This window comes from Leucoraja erinacea, chromosome 16, assembly GCF_028641065.1.
Source record: "Leucoraja erinacea ecotype New England chromosome 16, Leri_hhj_1, whole genome shotgun sequence".
In the NCBI taxonomy this organism is placed as follows: domain Eukaryota; kingdom Metazoa; phylum Chordata; class Chondrichthyes; order Rajiformes; family Rajidae; genus Leucoraja; species Leucoraja erinaceus.
Window position 1 is genome coordinate 940,573 of NC_073392.1, and position 18,212 is coordinate 958,784.

At 43.6% G+C, this 18,212-nt stretch overlaps 1 protein-coding gene across 2 annotated transcripts in view; it reads left to right on the forward strand.

The window, feature by feature from the left end:
- LOC129704437 (voltage-dependent L-type calcium channel subunit alpha-1D-like) overlaps positions 1-18,212 on the forward strand; it is a 346,238-nt gene that overhangs the window by 310,496 nt on the left and 17,530 nt on the right. For both annotated transcript variants that reach the window (XM_055647505.1, XM_055647504.1), the window contains exon 43: positions 13,249-13,365. In XM_055647505.1, coding sequence (XP_055503480.1) covers positions 13,249-13,365 — 117 coding nt within the window. The remainder of the gene's footprint in view (positions 1-13,248; positions 13,366-18,212) is intronic.

Below are 18,212 nucleotides of genomic sequence, written 5' to 3' on the forward strand. Positions count from 1 at the left end.
TTGCAAATGAATAACAATGTTTCAGTAGAACTGAGCTTGTTATAGTTCTGTTCTTATAATTATTATGTTGATATCTTTTTGGTTTACTTTGATTCGATTTAGTGAGGCTTCATGTAGGAGATGGAGGCACTAACAGTCTGATTGTAATTATCATTCTCTGCTGAAGAAAATAACTTTTCATAATCAACCGCAGGGTAGCAAAGAAAAAACTGGAGAAAAACTTTATTTAAAATATCACAGAAACAGAGGCCATTAGATGCAGCAGGTTTGTCATGATGTTTATTCTCTGTGAATCATTTTAATCATTAGCCCATAATCATAATCTGCAATAACTAATTTATTTCCAAGCACACAATTAATTATGACAAATTTCTTCCAAACATCAGTATATCTCGGCTATTTTTGCTATTAACCTATTTAAAGAGCGTCGTAGCCCTACTGACTGAGGAACAAATAAATGATTATTCAATGCAAAAGCCATATACAGTGTAGTCTCATGGTTATGATTGTGTCTCTTACAACTGATATGTATGGCTAGTGAAAAATAGCAAGGCCAATAACAGTGGGAATCTTTCCTCTCACCATCCTTGGGGCCAGAAGCGCACCTGTACACACTGTACACTGCATCACCAGTTGAAGCCTGGATTTGATCAAGTGCTTCTGTTCAGAGTATACGGTGCAGTGTGTTCAGTAGCTGGTTGCTCTCAACACTAACTGAAATGGGCTCTGTTGGGAAAAGCAGTTCGACAGAATTGAAACTGGATTACTTTGTTTCGTATGTACACTGCTACAGTGTAGGTGCTTTCTGTCTTTTTAAAAAATTGTTTATTGTAAGCATGGCACGCATTTAGCTTTCCTGTCTTTTATTATGGCTTTGAACAGTTTGCATAGACTTAAGCACATAAGTAACATGCACACATTTCGGAAACCTAATTACTGGAACAAATTTGTACATTTTAATGTTTGGAAAGCTTACAAAATGCATCTTTGGAAAAGATTTAAAATTGGAATATAAACTGATAATGACAAATTTGGCACTTTACTAATCCAGGCACGGCTACAGAATTAGGTCACAACTATATCATTAATACGATGCAACATGAAATCTTCACAGATCTTTTATTAATCGAGAAAAAATGCACCATAATATAAATTGTTTAATTGTGGATGCTTCGTTGAACTTGACAAAATATGGCTTCTTTATTCAGTTTATGCAAAAGGACATATAGGTCTTGAGATTAGAAGATCTGTGAAACAGAGTTACTTTATCACAGAGTACAACAATTACATTGCACCTTGTGATACAATAAAATATTTGCTTTAACATGATAAATATAAGAGAAATTTGTAAATTGTTAATGCTGAATATTAACCAGAAAGCAAAATGGAGTAGCCCAATAAAGACTGTCAGTGGCACCTGTGAAGGTGACACTGTAGTAATTCCCGTTTGCCTCAGAGTAGCTTATCTTTTATATGTCCTTTATTAATTTACAGTGCGCATATCTTAGTTTGATGGGAACTATTGTCTCACCTCTATTGATCTTTGAAAAATGTGATCATTTTAAAAGCAGCAAGTTGTTTTTCTATTTCAGGGCTTTTGTATATGAGTTTAGGGTACAAGTGTGGTGATTGTTGTCAGTGTGACAGGCAATAAAATTGTGGAATTCATGCTGGTTAATATAAAACATTGTTGAGTATTCCTGTAATTTTGGTTATTACAAATTCAATTAAATGTTGTTTCTTTAGTCTTTCAGCATGTTTAGAAATATCCAAACAAAAGTAGGAATTGTTTTACATATTGGTGTCAATTATGAAAATGCTTGTCTTTATATATGTTGGGTAAGTACTGAGAAGGGCTTGTCAAATCCAAGTGATTTTTAGATACACGGGCTCCCTGGGTTACAAAAGACCCGACTTCTGCAAATTCTCCTATGCATTCTAAAACCTTTTTTAAGTTAGTAATAATGATATTTCATGGTATTTAGTGTATATTCCATCTGTTTAACGATAAGTAGCAGTAGGTGATAATTCAATTAATTATAGCTAGTGTGTGCAGAGTGATACAGTATGGGTTACCGTACAAAACAACATTTCTGATTTTTAAAGAAATTGGCTTGCGTACAGCTGTCAGGAACAGAACTCCCGTGTAACTGTCCGTAAACATTCATATTTAAAATTTAAATTATTTTTATATATAACAAAGATTAATTTAACCAGGTAGCAAGAATTAATCCAGAGTATCCTTTATTCTCCACTGAAAATTGGGTGTGCAAGCAGTAAAATTTGTTATGGTATTAAGGTCCCACCAGTTGGTGATTTTAAACTGTTATTGTATACAGATGAGTAGGATACCCACTATAACATCAGGCAGTCTTGCAATAAACATTCATATCTGGCCACAGAAGTATAATTGGGCTACACCTGTGATTATCACCTGTCGTCTGTAGGGCAAGTGGCAGTTGGTCACGGCAACCTTGTAGTGAGGAGAAGCCTGGCAAATAGGGGAGATTGGTTAGTAAATGGAACTTGTTTTGCTTTGCATGTGAAAGGATAGGATGAGGACTGTTGACAGTGGAATCAGAAATATTCATGGCCCAACAATCTGCCTCAACTCAATAAAAAATGCCAAGAAGGCAGCAGGATGTTGGGATGCATCGTCTAGTTGTTATCTCAATGGAACGGTCCTCAGCAGCCTAGTGCAGTTAAAGGAGAGGGCAGCTGGAACAGGTGAGGCCCAAACTTCAAGGGAATCTTCCTTCCCCTTTCCAAACTACACAGCACTACTGAGGGCCGCTCCATTGAGTTCACACCCACAGGCGTATGCGTGTCAACATCCAACTGCCCTCCTGTTGTTTTTGTTGGGTTGAGGTCAGGGCATGAAAATGTCTGATTCCACTATGAGGACCTGTTTGCTTGAGCCTTACCTCTGTGATCTGGCCTAGTGTCACAGAGTTAATGTAAGATACATTCATTGTATACAAACGAGTTAGTACCTTTAAAGTACAAAGGATTGCCATATACTTTGTAGTCTGTTGTTATATTTATAGCTTATAAAATTACAGTGAGTGATGGTTCTGCAGAGCAGTGGGGAGTGCAGTAGAGTGTTGTGTGAACGTTAAATTTTGGTTTATTATTGTCATGTGTACCGAGGTACAGTGAAAAGCTTTGTTTTGCATACTAACCATTCATATCAGATAATACTATACTTAAATACAATCAAGCCAAACTCGAATACAATAGGTCGAGCAAAGGGGAAGATACAGAATGCTGAATATAGTTCTCAGCATTGTAGTGCGCAAGTTCCAGAGACAAAGTCCAAAGTCCGCAATGGGGTAGAGATGTATCCGAGCATGGGGAAACCCTAGCATGGCGAAAGATGCTGTTCCCGAGTCTGGTGGTGTGTGATTTCAAGCTTCTGTACCTTCTGCTGGACAGGAGCAGGGAGAAGAAGGAATGAACAGGATGGGACAAGTCTGTGATGGTGTTGGCTGTTTCTCCAAGGCAGGCACAGGGAGCAGGTGGCTTAGGCTTTGCCACCCACCCTGGTAATGTTTCACCCCATTGACCTTCCATTCCTTCCCAACACTCTGTGCAAGTGCATGAATGACAAACTGTTTATGGTTAAGTACTAATGTGCATCAGCAGTGTAATGTAACATAGATATCTAGCATAATATCAATCTCACCTTAAAATGTAACTTGTTAATTGGCACCTTGTGTAGTAATTTTAAATAATAGCCATAATTCATGCACATGAGGGGAGGACAATTTCAAATGTCAGTTTAAAAAAAAGCTTTTTTAGTGTCTCTTGCTGAATTTACAAATAGCGACGTGAAGATTCTGATTGAGAACCGTTAAACAAGATGCTATAGCTCAAACGTGGATCTTATTTCAGGAAAATGAAACAAAATAAAATGAAATCAGCAGATGTTTAAACCATTTAACTTTCTTCTTTGTGCTAAATGTTTAAACTCTGACACTGCTTTACCCTTTTAATCCTCTATGCATGTGCAATGTAAATACTTTCAAAGGTAAACCAAATTCTGAAAATGTTCAGCAGGTCAGCAACCGTGGGTAGTGAGGGAATTAGAGTCATAGAGCGATATAGTGTGGAAACAGGCCCTTCGGCCCAACTTGCCCACACCAGCCAACATGTCCCAGCTACACTAGTCCCACCTGCCTGCACTTGGTTCATATCCCTCCAAACCTGTCCTATCCATGTACCTGTTTAACTGTTTCTTAAACGTTGCGATAGTCCCAGCCTCAACTACCTCCTCTGGCAGCTCGTTCCATACACCCACCACCCTTTGTGTGGAAAAAGTTACCCATCAGATTCCTATTAAATCTTTTCCCTTCACCTTAAACCTATGTCCTCTGGTCCTCGAATCCCCTACTCTGGGCAAGAGGGTCTGTGCATCTACCCGATCCACACCTCTCATTCAGTTACTGTTTAACATTGTGTAGGAAAGAACTGCAGATGCTGGCTTAAATCAGTCTGAAGAAGGGTCTCGACCTGAAACGTCACCCATTCCTTATCTCCGGAGATGCTGCCTGTCCCGCTGAGTTACTCCAGCATTTTGTGTCTACCTGATGTTTAACTTTGTATCTCTCAATTAGATGAAGATCAACATGAAGAGGTTAGGTGAAACATAAAACACTGGCAAGGATTGCTCGGGTCAAATAACTCATACTGCTGAATATTTTCAACATTTATTATTTTACATTTCCAGCATTGAAACTGTTACTCTTTTGTGACCAAATACCACGTACATGCCAATGATCTAACAATACGAGATAAACCTGTACAAATGCAGTAGGACAAGAGTTCCAATCAATAAACCTCTAATGTGCCTGTTCCGACTGACCCTGCAGATAGATGCCAGATAGTTAAAGGTTCATCCTTCATGTGTGCAGCACGACTGGGTTTCAGGGCTCAATAGTCAAAGTGAACGTTGCTGGAGGCTGAGTTTATCACTGGAGCATTGATCGCTGACTAAATCCACCAAGAATTAAATTAAATGTATGAACAAAACTTCCCTCAACTGCATCAGCCAGGGGAAGGCTATCGTGCAGACATCGAGATCTTTGTGATCTTCGGAATAATTCCAAAATTCAGAGTATAATTTTATAAAGAGACACAGTTGTTCAGGAAACACTTTTGATTAGCCAAAATGGGAGGAAACGCAGGGTAAGACCAGGCTAACACAGGCAGGCAAACAGCACGGTTATTAAAACAAAATCTTCTGCTCAAACACAGACATAGAGGGGGAAAAAAGACAGAAAACTTTGCCAAAATATTAGTTCCACCCAATTCTAGGCAACAGACTGTAGAAAAGACATGAAACAGAATGGACTACATGAAGTACATATTACAGAAACATGCTGTTTGGATTGAACAATCCTTGCCCATGTTTATATCCACTGAAGCCTCTTCTTGTGTCTGCTCATCTAAAGTTGGGTGAGTATGCGTGCTTCTGGAGTGGCGGAGGGAGTGCCAATTTTTAATCTCCAAAGACGTGCATTTTGGAGAGGTTTGCATTTTCATGATAACTCCCACAAGCTGCTGAACAATAGGCAGCTGTGAAGGTTTGGGGGTAAGGATGGCATTCACAAATGTGTGGATAAATGAGCTGGTGTTCGTTCAAGAGAAGATTTGGTGTATAAAATTGTGAAGGGTTTAGATGGAATAATAAAGAGGTTGATTCAAATGGCTGAAAGACAGGAATTTAATACAAATGACAAACCCAAAGTGTTTGAGATGAAACTTTACGCCTAATTAGTGGTTTGACTTTGGATGCTTGATAGAATAGTGGATATTAATACAAACATAATCTTCAAGTAGAACTGAATCAACACTTGAAGAGACAATTGCAGGATAACAAAATAAAGCAGGGGAGCAGATCTAGTAGAATTGCTCCTTGAAGTAGCCACAGGGATCTGTGTAGATGCATCCTCCTGTTCGACACTTCTATAATCTATACACTCAGCAGAAAAGCAGCCGGTCTTCGAACAATAACTCGGGATGCTTTACCGTGTGTCCACTTTACTGTGTGCTTTGTTTTCCCTGGCAATGTTATATATGCTCTGTTGTGCCTTGCTGATTTAGTAGCTCTAGGACTCGCTGTGGTGGCTGATGTGATCAGGTTAGTTGTCGAATGTCAGCAAGCTCCTGACTTACCACCGCCTTTGCCAGGTTCATGGGAGGTTCTTCCCTCTGCAGCTGCTCTGATGACTGCTAATATCATCAACAGCTAGCTTGGGTGTCTTTGTGTTGGGTAGCTGGATGGCAAAGAGGATGAGTCATTCCGTAACCTCTTTAACTCTATATCCTCTGCTGCTGAAAGAGCCGGCAGCTGTGTTCAGGATATCTGCAATGCAGCTGTCTGGAAATACCGCTGGGAATCTCAGGTAACGAAACAGACTTCCATTCTGTCATGTAGTCACGAATGACTCCATGATAATCAATGGACATTGTCGTTTCAGACTCTCCGGCAAATTTTATTTGTCAATTTGAAGTCTTATTTAGGTTGCCCCATGAGTTCGCTTGCTGGTCCTCAAGTCAAGGAATAACAATAGAGAATGCTGAAAATTAGTAGCATGTCAGGCAGCATCGGCGGAAAGAGGAATATTCCTGATCCGGACGCTTCATCAGAACTCATTTTCCTTGAACTCCATTCCTATTGTCCTATTTTCACACCTAACACTTCCTTAACTATGTATCTCCCTCTCCCCCGACATCAGTCTGAAGAAGGGTCTCGACCCGAAACGTCACCCATTGCTTCTCTCCAGAGATGCTGCCTGTTCCGCTGAGTTACTCCAGCATTTTGTGTCTGTCTTTAAAAATAGAAAAGTTAGTCGAGGTGGTAGAGAACGTGGGTGATGGATGAACAAAGGGAATTCTCTAATGGGGTGAAATTACCTGGTAGTAAAGGGACATGTGATTTGTACCCAAGCTCTAACTACGCAAGAGATTTAATAATAGAAAACCTCTGCTTTCTGATCAAGTTGTTCCTGTGTTGAGGTTGGGTGTGGCTGAGGTATTCGACAGGCAAAAGTTGATATCATAACTTTCCAGGCTGCCCAAGATGGAAAGCTGGCCTGATTCTGCATCAGTCCTTGGCTAATATTAATGTTTGGGATAGGATCAATAAACATAAGCACCTTTCCGAATCAAAAACCCTGAGTGGACAGGTCCGTTCGTGTTGCCTTGAATGCTCGCACCGCTGCCTACAACTCGGGCCTGGCATCAGGAAACATGGACGTCTACAAGGTAGAGTCCTACCGACTGCGAAGGGCGGTGAAGGACGCAAAAAGGAGGTACAGGGACAAGATGGAGTCACAGATGGAGCAGTAGGACACCAGAAGCCTGTGGCAGGGGCTACGGACTGTAACCAACTACTGGAGCACCCCACCCTCATCCGCAAGTGTCGGCACCTCCCTAGCTGATGACCTGAACACCTTTTACGCTCGTTTCGAGATGGGCAACACCACCCCAGGTCTGCCGACTATCGACAATACCGCCAGTGGACTGGCTACCGAAGCTGAAGGGAGGAATGTGCACACATTCTCGCTGTCCGAGCACGACGTGAGGAGGGCTCTGACGCGGGTGAACACGAGAAAAGCTGCAGGCCCCGATGGCATCTCGGGGCGAGTACTCAAGTCCTGTGCTACGCAGCTAACTCCAGTGCTCACTACAATATTCAACCTCTCCCTGGACAAGTCCGTGGTCCCTGCCTGCTTCAAAAAATCCATCATTGTACCGGTACCAAGAAATGCCTCCCCAGCCTGCCTGAATGACTACTGTCCGGTGGACCTTACCTCGGTAGTCATGAAATGCTTTGAGAGGCTGGTGAAGAAACACATCTGCGCCTTCCTCCCTCGCAACATGGACCCGTTGCAGTTCGCATACCGTCCGAACAGATCCACAGACGATGTGGTCTCCCAGGTTTTGCACACAGCTCTCTCTCACCTTGACAGCCAGGAGGGGGGCTACGTGAGGATGCTGTTCATAGATTTCAGTTCAGCCTTCAACACGATAGTCCCCACCAGACTGGCCGGGAAGCTACTGGAATTGGGGCTCAACACCTCCCTGTGTGCCTGGGTCCTGGACTTTCTCACCGCCAGGCCCCAGGTAGTCAAGATGGGAGGGAATACATCAAAATCCCTCACCCTGAGCACAGGATCGCCCCAGGGTTGCGTCCTCAGCCCCCTATTGTACTCCCTGTACACACATGACTGTGTGGTTAGGTTCAGCTCCAATTCAATAATTAAGTTTGCTGATGACACTGTGGTGGTGGGCCTGATCTCAGACAATGATGAGAAGGCCTACCGGGAGGAGGTGGCTGATCTAGCACTCTGGTGCCAGGACAACAGCCTCCTCTTGAACATCAAAAAAACGGAGCTGATCATGGACTTTAGGAGGGCACATCATCCAAGGACGTACACACCATTGTGGATAAATGGGGATCCTGTGGATAGGGTGAGCTGTTTTAAATACCTGGGAGTCCACATCTCTGAGGATATGACATGGGCATCACACGCCTCGGTACTCGTGAGTAAGGCAAGGCAGCGCCTTTACCACCTCAGGCAATTGAGGAAATTCAGAGTGTCTCCGAGGATCCTCCAGTGCTTCTACTCAGCGGCTGTGGAAAGTATCTTGTCCGGAAATATTACCATCTGGTTTGGGAATTGCTCTGCCCAGGACAAGAAGGCTCTGCAGAGAGTAGTGTGTTCGGCCGAACGCACTATGGGAACTTCACTCGCCCCCCTGCAGGAACTATACAACAGGAGGTGCAACTCCAGAGCAAATAAAATCATGGGAGACCCCTTCCACCCATGCAACGGACTGTTCCAGCTGCTACGGTCAGGCAAACGCCTCCGTTGCCATGCAGTGAGAACGGAGAAGTTGAGAAGGAGTTTCTTCCCAGAGGCCATTCGGACTGTAACCTCCTATCTCACCAGGGACTAACTTTACTACGTTTTTCCTTCCAATATTTAATATGTAAAAGAATATGTGTGTGTTTATGATTGTGTTTATAGTTTGTTTGGTTGTTTGTTTGTTTATCTTTTTGCACAAAGTCCGTGAGCATTGCCACTTTCATTTCACTGCACATCTCGTATGTGTATGTGACGAATAAACTTGATTTGACTTGACATACAAGAGAAATCTTGTGCCTGTCATTAACCCGCAACTCAATTTTGTGACTCTTAAACTGCTAATAAGGAAATATCTTTAAAGTACTGAAAACTCACTGTGGAACCAGACGGGGCAAGCATGCTTGTCCCGGGGCCAATATATTCCAGTAATTCCCCACCCTTGCATCCCCTTGTCCCTAAGGCATGATTGGAAAGGCAAGTTAACCTCTCCAGTCTGCAGAAAAGAGAGAACAGCAGTTGACCCAGCTAATGTGCGTAATGCTGAGGCACAACATTCAGCCAGACACAGACTCCTCCTTCCTCAGGATTACCTTTGGGTCCATTCTGTTCCTGGTTCTGGGGGCTGACGGGTTTATCCCCAATGTGTTTAATGCATCCATGTGCACAGTGTTGCCTTAGTGAAATGAAAACAGAAATTGCTTTTAAGGTTGGTCAGTAAATTAACTTAGAGCGAAGATAGACACAAAAATCTGTGGTAACTCAGCTTCTCTGGAGAGAAGGAATGGATGACATTTCGGGTTGACACCCTCCTGACACTGGTTAGTGATAAGGGAAACGAGAGATAACTTGGAGTGACAGTTATCAAAATTAATTAGTGGATGAGAAAACATGGCAAGTCATAAATTGTGCAACAGGTTAACCTGACCTTCTCTGGTTATCCTTCTGGTTCTGACCAGCACTGAGTTTTAAGTTGCATGAGCTTTCCCTCCAATGTTGGGCCAGTTCCCATCCATACCTGCGCTGATCTTGCCCACGTACCCAAGAGGAATGGTCCCTGATCGCTTCCTTAGACCAGCGGTTAGTCAGTGGGCATAGCAGTAGAGTTGCTGCCTCAAAGAGCCAGAGACTTGGGTTCAATCCTGACTACGGATGCTGTCTGTACGGAGTATGTATGTTCTCCCACACTCCAAAAATGTACAGGTCTGTAAGTTAATTGGTTTGGTGTAAATGTACATTTTCCCTAGTGTTTGGAGGATAGTGTTAATGTGCAGATATTGCTGGTTGGTGTGGACTCGGAGGGCCAAAAGCCCTGTTTCCGTGCTGTATCTCTAAACTAAACTAAAGTAAAATTATAACCTGAGACGGCCTCCCCAAAATGTAATTGTCAGTGAACTTGTGGTTTATGCATTCTTCAGCTGTCCTTGACAGCTGTCTTAACTCAGCATGGGGCCTGTCAGATCTGCAAATGAAACCACTGCTGGGAGTGGTAATTATAATTCAGTTATATCAAGCAGAATCTGAGCCTTTGGGAATGTTTGACAGATGATAACTTTTTTTAATAACATATTGTTTTGCGAGGAGTGCTACTCCCCACAATCCACATCTCTCAGGATCCTTTCCTGCTGGTTTTGCCAGTGAGGCAAGTTGCCTGGAATTGTACTAGAACGGGAGAGTTACCTGTGGAGACAATGACTTACCCACATACACAAAATCCAGGATAGAATCAACCTGTTAGAGGATCACGGAAATGCAGGGAATGGGGTTGTGAAATAGACTGCGTAATCTGAGGTGAATCTGGGTGTTAGCATTGAATCATGCCTCGGTGTTCTGGTTAATGTAATATAGAACTAATCACTGCAGTGCCATCAACAATTGCTTCTGGGCTACTTAATTCCTGGAACTGTGAGCTGATGACAAATGTGCACCCACAAATACTTCAATCCTTTAGTAAGTTTACAGAGTCACTTTCGTGAAATGAAAGCAGAAATTGCATTAAAAGACTGCATAGTGACTTATTTTCAAAGTTAATTTGCGTCACTGAACATTCATCCTTGTGGAAAAGAAAATTGTGCCAAGTCATAAATCATAGTGGGCCACTTAATGTGGCATTTGCTGATATCGCATTGCATGTGGGTTGGAGTAGATTTTACAGGGAGTAATGCTGTAGTTATTCAGGCAAAGGAGGAGAATACTTGTCCTGGAGTCAGGGTACTGGAGATAGACTGGGTTAATTCCTGAATAAAGCGAATGTCCCATAAGAAGAGTGTTTGACCTGCCTATATTTTTTGAAATTTGGAAGAACCTGTCAAGGATTTACAGAATTGTAAAAGCTCCTGTGGGATTAACAATATAGATGCTGCTGCTGATAGACACAAAATGCTGGTGGAACTCGGCGGGTCAGGCAGCACGGGGAATAGGTGACATTTGTCGGGTCAAAACCCTTCTTCAGACTGCACTGTGACCTGAAGCATCACCTATTCCTCTTCTCCAGAGATGCTGCCTGACCTGCCGAGTTACTGCAGCATTTTGTGTCTATCTTCGGTATGAACCGACATCTGCAGTTTTTACAAACACATTGTAAATGTTGCTGATGTTGTTTCTCCTGAACAAATAAAGAGCAATCTCTTTATTCAAAGAGTTGTATAGCTTTGAAAGTTTTGAATTGGCCTCAGAATTAAAGCACGTTCTTTTAGGAAGGAGGAGGAATTTCTTTAGTCAGAGGGTGGTGAATCTGTGGAATTCTTTGCCACAGCAGGTTGTGGAGGCAAAGTCTGGATAGATTTAAGACAAAGATAGATAGATTCTTGATTAGTACGGGTGTCAGAGGTTATGGGGAGAAGGCTGGAGAATGGGATTAGGAGGGAGAGATAGATCAGCCATGATTAAATGGAGGAGTGGACTTTTTGGGCCAAATAACCTTATTTTGCTCCTATCACTTATGATCTTATGACCAACCCTGTAGTATCCTTGAAGGTTTTTGTTACACATGGAGTCCGAGGTGACATTGGCAAGCCAAACTTCACATATCTGTGCAATGCATATTGGCAATATGGAAAGGTGTGGCAGCTGGTTGATATTGCCAGCATTAAGATGCCTTGTGCTCTGCACAATACATTACAGTGAAGGAAAATAACAAGCACTAACATTTTCCCTTCCTACCATCGACTTGTAATTCTTTCCTCTGGTGTCCACTGCACTCCATCTTTGCCAGTTCACTGTTTACCTGACTCCTCATTACATTTCTTCCTCTTTGACCAACACAAGAATCTAGAAATTGGTGAAAATGGGGAAAATCAAAGGGCTGGAATGAATAATCTGGTGAGGAGAGAAATTGGGAGAGGGAAGGAGTTAAATTGATCTGTATAATGGCCGCGAGCATTGCCACTTTCATTTCACTGCACATCTCGTATGTGTATGTGACAAATAAACTTGACTTGACTTGACTTGACTTGACTTGAATCAGCATGGTGCCACAATTAGGCTACTCCATTAAAAAAACTTGCGCCAGAGATCAAACAACTAATTCACAATCACCTTACTTACCACTGTTACCTGTTTGTAAAGGACAACACACCAAAATCAAAGTTAGATAGCAGTGAAAGTGAATGCCGTGTTCCAGTGAGACATGAATTGACGATAACACTCTGAATTGTTTTTATTTACAAGTTATGCTTCTTGCTCTACCACGAGTTATAAGTCATGATCTAGAAGTGCAGATTGTACTGGATAAGTTAGTAACACATGCCACACATTCGATAATGTTGAATGAGCAAAATAAAATCTGTCCTAATATGAATCTTGACTGTAAGTGCCTTGTTCAGTTTTCTGAGGTGAGGACTTCAATAGGAAACGAGTGCAAACACTTTAAATTATTAAAAAGTGTGTACGGTTTTTTTTAATGCTAAGATGAGATGAATTTGTTTTTTAGCTCACAGATTGCAAACAAACAAAAGTTTGCCCATTTTTAAAGAGTTTTGTAAAGAATCGATTTCTTTTGGGAACTTTATAAAAATGAGGACTTTTTACTGAAATTAATGTATTGGACAAATTTCATTTTTGTATGCAACGCCTTCTGTATAATCGGCTGAACTCCAGAGGTAAGTGTGTTCAACCTTGGTGTGGGAACCCAATGCCTCAACAAGCATGATGGAACATTAGTTCTGACCTACACTCTCTCACAAGTTAAGCCATTAGGACAAGAGACAATTGTTGCCTTTGGGGAAAGAGTGGGATTAAAACTCATGCCAATCTTATGTACCTCCTTTGGTACATAAACATTAGCATGGGGCCAAAAGCAGACCACTTATTCACCAGCTTAAAGTGAAAGAATAATGTGGGATATCATTGTGAAGTGACATATTTTATTTTATAGGCTGGGCTTAGAACGCTCCATGACATTGGACCTGAAATCCGTAGAGCAATTTCATGTGATCTACAGGAAGAGGATATTATAGAGGGGGCTCCAGAAGAGGATGAGGATATATACAGAGTAAGTTAACCCCTTTGGCAGTTCCCACTTATTCCCAACATTCAATGACATGAATCACCAAATGATTGTTATGCTGGAGGCAGTACCCTTCATGTTTGTATTTTCAATCACCTAGCAATGATGTACGTGCTTTACCAAGAACTCACTACCTAACGTTCACTGACATGATTAGATCATCTCCTGCTGATGTCAGCATTTTTGGTTGCAGTACCAAGAAATTGAATAGTTTTTTTTCAATATTACTTTATTGGAAGATTTTATTTTGCCAGAGTGAAACACCTTTCCGGTGACGAGTCAACAGTCTTGTGTCAATGTGACATTGTTGCCCATGTCACGTCTATTTTGGAGTGTTACCGGGAAACCTGCACCATGCTGTTGCAGAAGCTATTCGTGGACACTCATGAGATCCCTTAGTTATCCCAAGAGATGATTCCCCATAACCCACTCACTTCCTCTGAATCGCTAGACCTGGATGTCCAATTCATCACCCACTCAGCAACCACATTCCACCCCATACCTGCTCCTGGTATCTTCTCTCCATTTGCTCAGCTCCAACTACCAAGCAGCCAGTCCCAATGTATCCCTCCCGCCCCAAACTAATTGGATCTATGGCTGCCGATTTCTCCTCTTCCACCACCACCCAGCCTCCCACAGGAGTACAGCTGGCAGAGTTTTGGTGACAGCTTGTGTTAAAGGCACAACTGAAGCTTTTGGGAGAGGGCCATACACTGAAATGGTTATTGGGACACTGTTGTGGCGCCTTCACATCCACGTTGGTTTTGTGTATAGACTCGCCAGCAGCCTCACGAGAAGGTTCAGCCACAAGAGCTCAATAACAACCCCAAGGTCAGGCGCACTAATTGGCCTTATCTGCACACGGGTTATGATTGGTGAGAATGTAGGTAAAAGGGGCTTCCGGAATAAACGTGTCACAAGGTGTCTGGCTCAGCTAAGTGTCGTTTGTTCTTTGCTTTCTGCGTGGGATTCAGTAGATCCTACACTGTTGTGTCCATCCTGCTCACCTTTTAGGGTAGAATAGAGTGTATTGAGGTACTGTTAAATACATATAATGCTTTTGCCTAGATCAGTGGTTCTTAACCTTTTTGGCCCCACTACCCCATCAGACATTCTTGGTCCGTACCGTGACCCCCAAAACAAAAACAGCCCAATTTATTAAAACGTGTCTGCCAATGCTCCGTCAATGGGATAGCTGAAATTGCTTTGCAGCCATCAGGCAATCGAAACAAGGACGAATGCTCGACAGGCAGCAGCTCATGTCAGCGTCGATCACAAGCTTATTCCGTACATTCGTTTTCAGAGTGTTACCATGGTTGAGAATCCAGCCTCACAGCGACAGGTTGAGGGGGACTGGACCAATAGAGTCAGGGCCCTCTTCAAAAGAACAGGACAGTCCTTCACTTTCAGCCAAAACGTGGCGAGCTCTTGTTCCATGAAGTCACTCTTGAGCTGCGCATCTTCACAAATTCGGTAAAATTCAACCTTCGCAGTCACGCCAGTATCGCTGATATCACCGTCTTCATCGGAAAATGGTCGGACAATCCACTCATCACGAGAGCGGTCGTCCAGTCCGGGGAAGTAACGTTCAATGGCTTACTAATTGCAGAAGGTGGGTTGAGATCTCCTCGTGGAAGTGGCATTCAGCATCTGGCATAGCATCCAGGAGAGCCATCATCTCAGGGAAGCCGTGTCACCGTCCTGGACTCTTCTCTGGTAAAGGTTCCTCCTTAACGCTGCCACTGTCACGAGCCGTGTGTAGCATTGGGAGGTTTCCTTGAAGTGACAGGTTCAAGGAATTCACCTCGTGAAGACGTCAACCAAGTAAGCAACCTTCATCACGAACAGTTCATCCTGCATCTTTTCATGAAGCTGATTCTCCTTCTCGGTACATCCTCTCCCCAAGAACAGTGCTATTTCCTCTCGAAGTTAAATCACACGATTGAGAACTTTACCACACGAAAGCCAGCACACCTCTGTGTGGAATATCAGAACAGTGAAATCGGCGCCCATTTCTTCACACATCACTTTGAAGAATCTTGAGTTTGTTGCGCTCCCTCGGATGTGGCTCACAATCTTCACCACATCTGAAAGCACTTCTGGAAGACCAGATGGGAGAGTTACATCGCTAAAGCATGGCGATGTATCATGCTGTGGGTGAAGGAGATATCCTTCACGAAGGCTTTGAAGCCGGATCTGCAACCGACCATGGAAGGTGGCCCGTCTGTACACACCCCGACAAGGCGTTCCCAGCCAAGCTCATGTTTGATGAGGATGGCTTCCAGCATTCTGAACACATAGAAAATAGGTGCAGGAGTAGGCCATTCGGCCCTTCGAGCCTGCACCGCCATTCAATATGATCATGGCTGATCATCCAACTCAGTATCCTGAACCTGCCTTCTCTCCATATTACCCCCTGACCCCTTTAGCCACAAGGGCCACATCTAACTCCCTCTTAAATATAGCCAATTAACTGGCCTCAACTACCTTCTGTGGCAGAGAATTCCAGAGATTATAGAAAATCTTCCATCTTCCACTCGGGAGTGGTGGTAGCCAATGGCTCCGAGAACAGGTTCATCCCCTTCATGGGTTCTCCATCGAGGTACCAAACGTAGACTAGCAGTTGGGAACATGAGGCAACATCTGTTGACTCATCCAGTTGCAGTGAATACACTGGACTGCTCTTCACAGCGCTCACTACTTGCAGCAGAATATCATTACTCATATCCGAGATTCGACTTATGACTGTGTCATTCGAAAGGGAAATCTGCCTGAACTTGGTTGACTGCTGTTCCCCCAGCACCAACTTCGCTGCTTCCAGAAGGCATGGCTTGATGAGCTCTTCACCGATGCTGTGAGGTTTCTTAGTCTGTGCGATTCGATAAGCAATGCGGTGTGAAGTCTCCAACGGTGCTTCATTTTGATGAGTGCTGTGACCGGTCGAATCAATGCAGGAATCCTTGAGTGCGGCTTCTTTTCGTTTGAAATAGTCCACGCCCTTCCCTGCCAGGTTGCTGTGACAAGACTCCAAATGGATCTTCAGTTTGCTGGGCTTCATGCTCTCGTGGCTCAAAACCTTGATACAGATAACACATTGCGACTTTTGAACTTTGCTTGTGAAACTGAACTTGAGAAATGTTTGACTACATGTGCACATCTTGGAAGACATAGTTCACAACACACGCAGGGCCTTAGAGGAATTTTATCAGTGGGTACAACATTTATTTCGGGCCCCCTTCCCTTCTCCATTAGTCATCCTGTTTTTATCCACTATGCTACAGTTTTATGCCATGAGCTGTAGCCTGTAAGGCAAAAAGGGGTATGGAAGATGGAGAGGGGTGGAATGTAGCACTGTTTTCTGCATTTGAGGCATTATGCTCCTATACTCCCTCCATGATAAATATAAATAAATATAAATAAAATAAAAGGATCAGAAAGCGCATTTGTTTTGAACATCTTTGTTTATGCTACAATACAGATAAGGAGTAAGAATTCACATTGAAACATCCTTTTATATTTCAATGCAGATCAGATCATCAGAAGACATAATTATTAGTAAAAAGTAAAAGAAGGTAGATAAGCTTAGTATTTACCTTAAATAAAGAGCTTCCCTGGCCTTTTTTTGTGAAAAATGTTGAATCAGAGCATGGAAATGTAATTCCGCCTGGGTTGCTTGTGTCCGGATGGCATGAACGTTGAATTCTCCCAGTTTTGCTAGCCCTTCCTGTCTCCTCCCCTTCCTTAACCCTCGAGCTGTCTCCTCCCACCCCCCCTGCCCTCGGGCTCCTCCTCCTCCCATTTTCCTTCCTTCTCCCCCCCACCCCCCATCAGTCTGAAGAAGGGTTTCGGCCCGAAACGTCGCCTATTTCCATCGCTCCATAGATGATGCTGCACCCGCTGAGTTTCTCCAGCATTTTTGTGTACCATGGAAATTTATTGTTCTGGCAATGTTTGATTCAATACTATTGATTCAATACATTGACATCGTGGAGCTGTGGTCTGCAGAGCTTCCAGCCGCAGGTGTGGCGTGGACTTACCATCCGGAGCCTGGGATCCCTCGCCGGGGATCGCCAGAGAAGAGTTCCGAACGCCGGCCTGCGGCCTATAACATCCTGAAGCCGCAGTCTCCGGTAGGAAAGTGCCGAGTCGGGACCTCCAAGTCCCGACTTCGGAGTTTAGATCATCCCGACGAGAGGGCCTGTACATCGGGCCGTCCGTAGCGGCGACTACGGAGGGGTTATTGCCCCGACTACGGGTGAACATTGGAGGAGGACCGGCTGAACCTTGTTGTCTTCCACCACAGTGAATAATGCTGTGGTGGATGTTTGTGTTAAATATTATTGTGTATTGTGTGTTCTTTTTAAGTGTATCGCCGACCTTCACTATCTTCAGAAAGCCACCGACGCTGCTTCCCATATCTGTACTCCAGCTCCCCACGGGCTTCCACCAGTGACTCCGCCCACCGACCCTTGCCTCTCCACCGGCCACCAGCGGGCCAGAGCCGTCACCTCACCACAGTTCCTGGCTCAGCACCAGGCCCACAACCTACACCATGCATACAGCACGTGGTCTGACTCTGCTGGGTCCTAGTGCTCCCCTCCTCATCCAGGGTAGATCCATCACTAGTGATGGGTCTTCCCCTTCCCCCTCTTTTAATCGGGTCACCCCGACCACACACCTGCCAGATAAAATTCCCCGCTTTATTACGGATCACAATTTCTACGATTTATGAAATAAAAAAACGATGTAGGTTCACACAAAATGTGAATGCTAGTCTTCACCCCCTGCACCCCTCTCTCATAGGCCCTGTGTTTACGTACGCACATACGCAA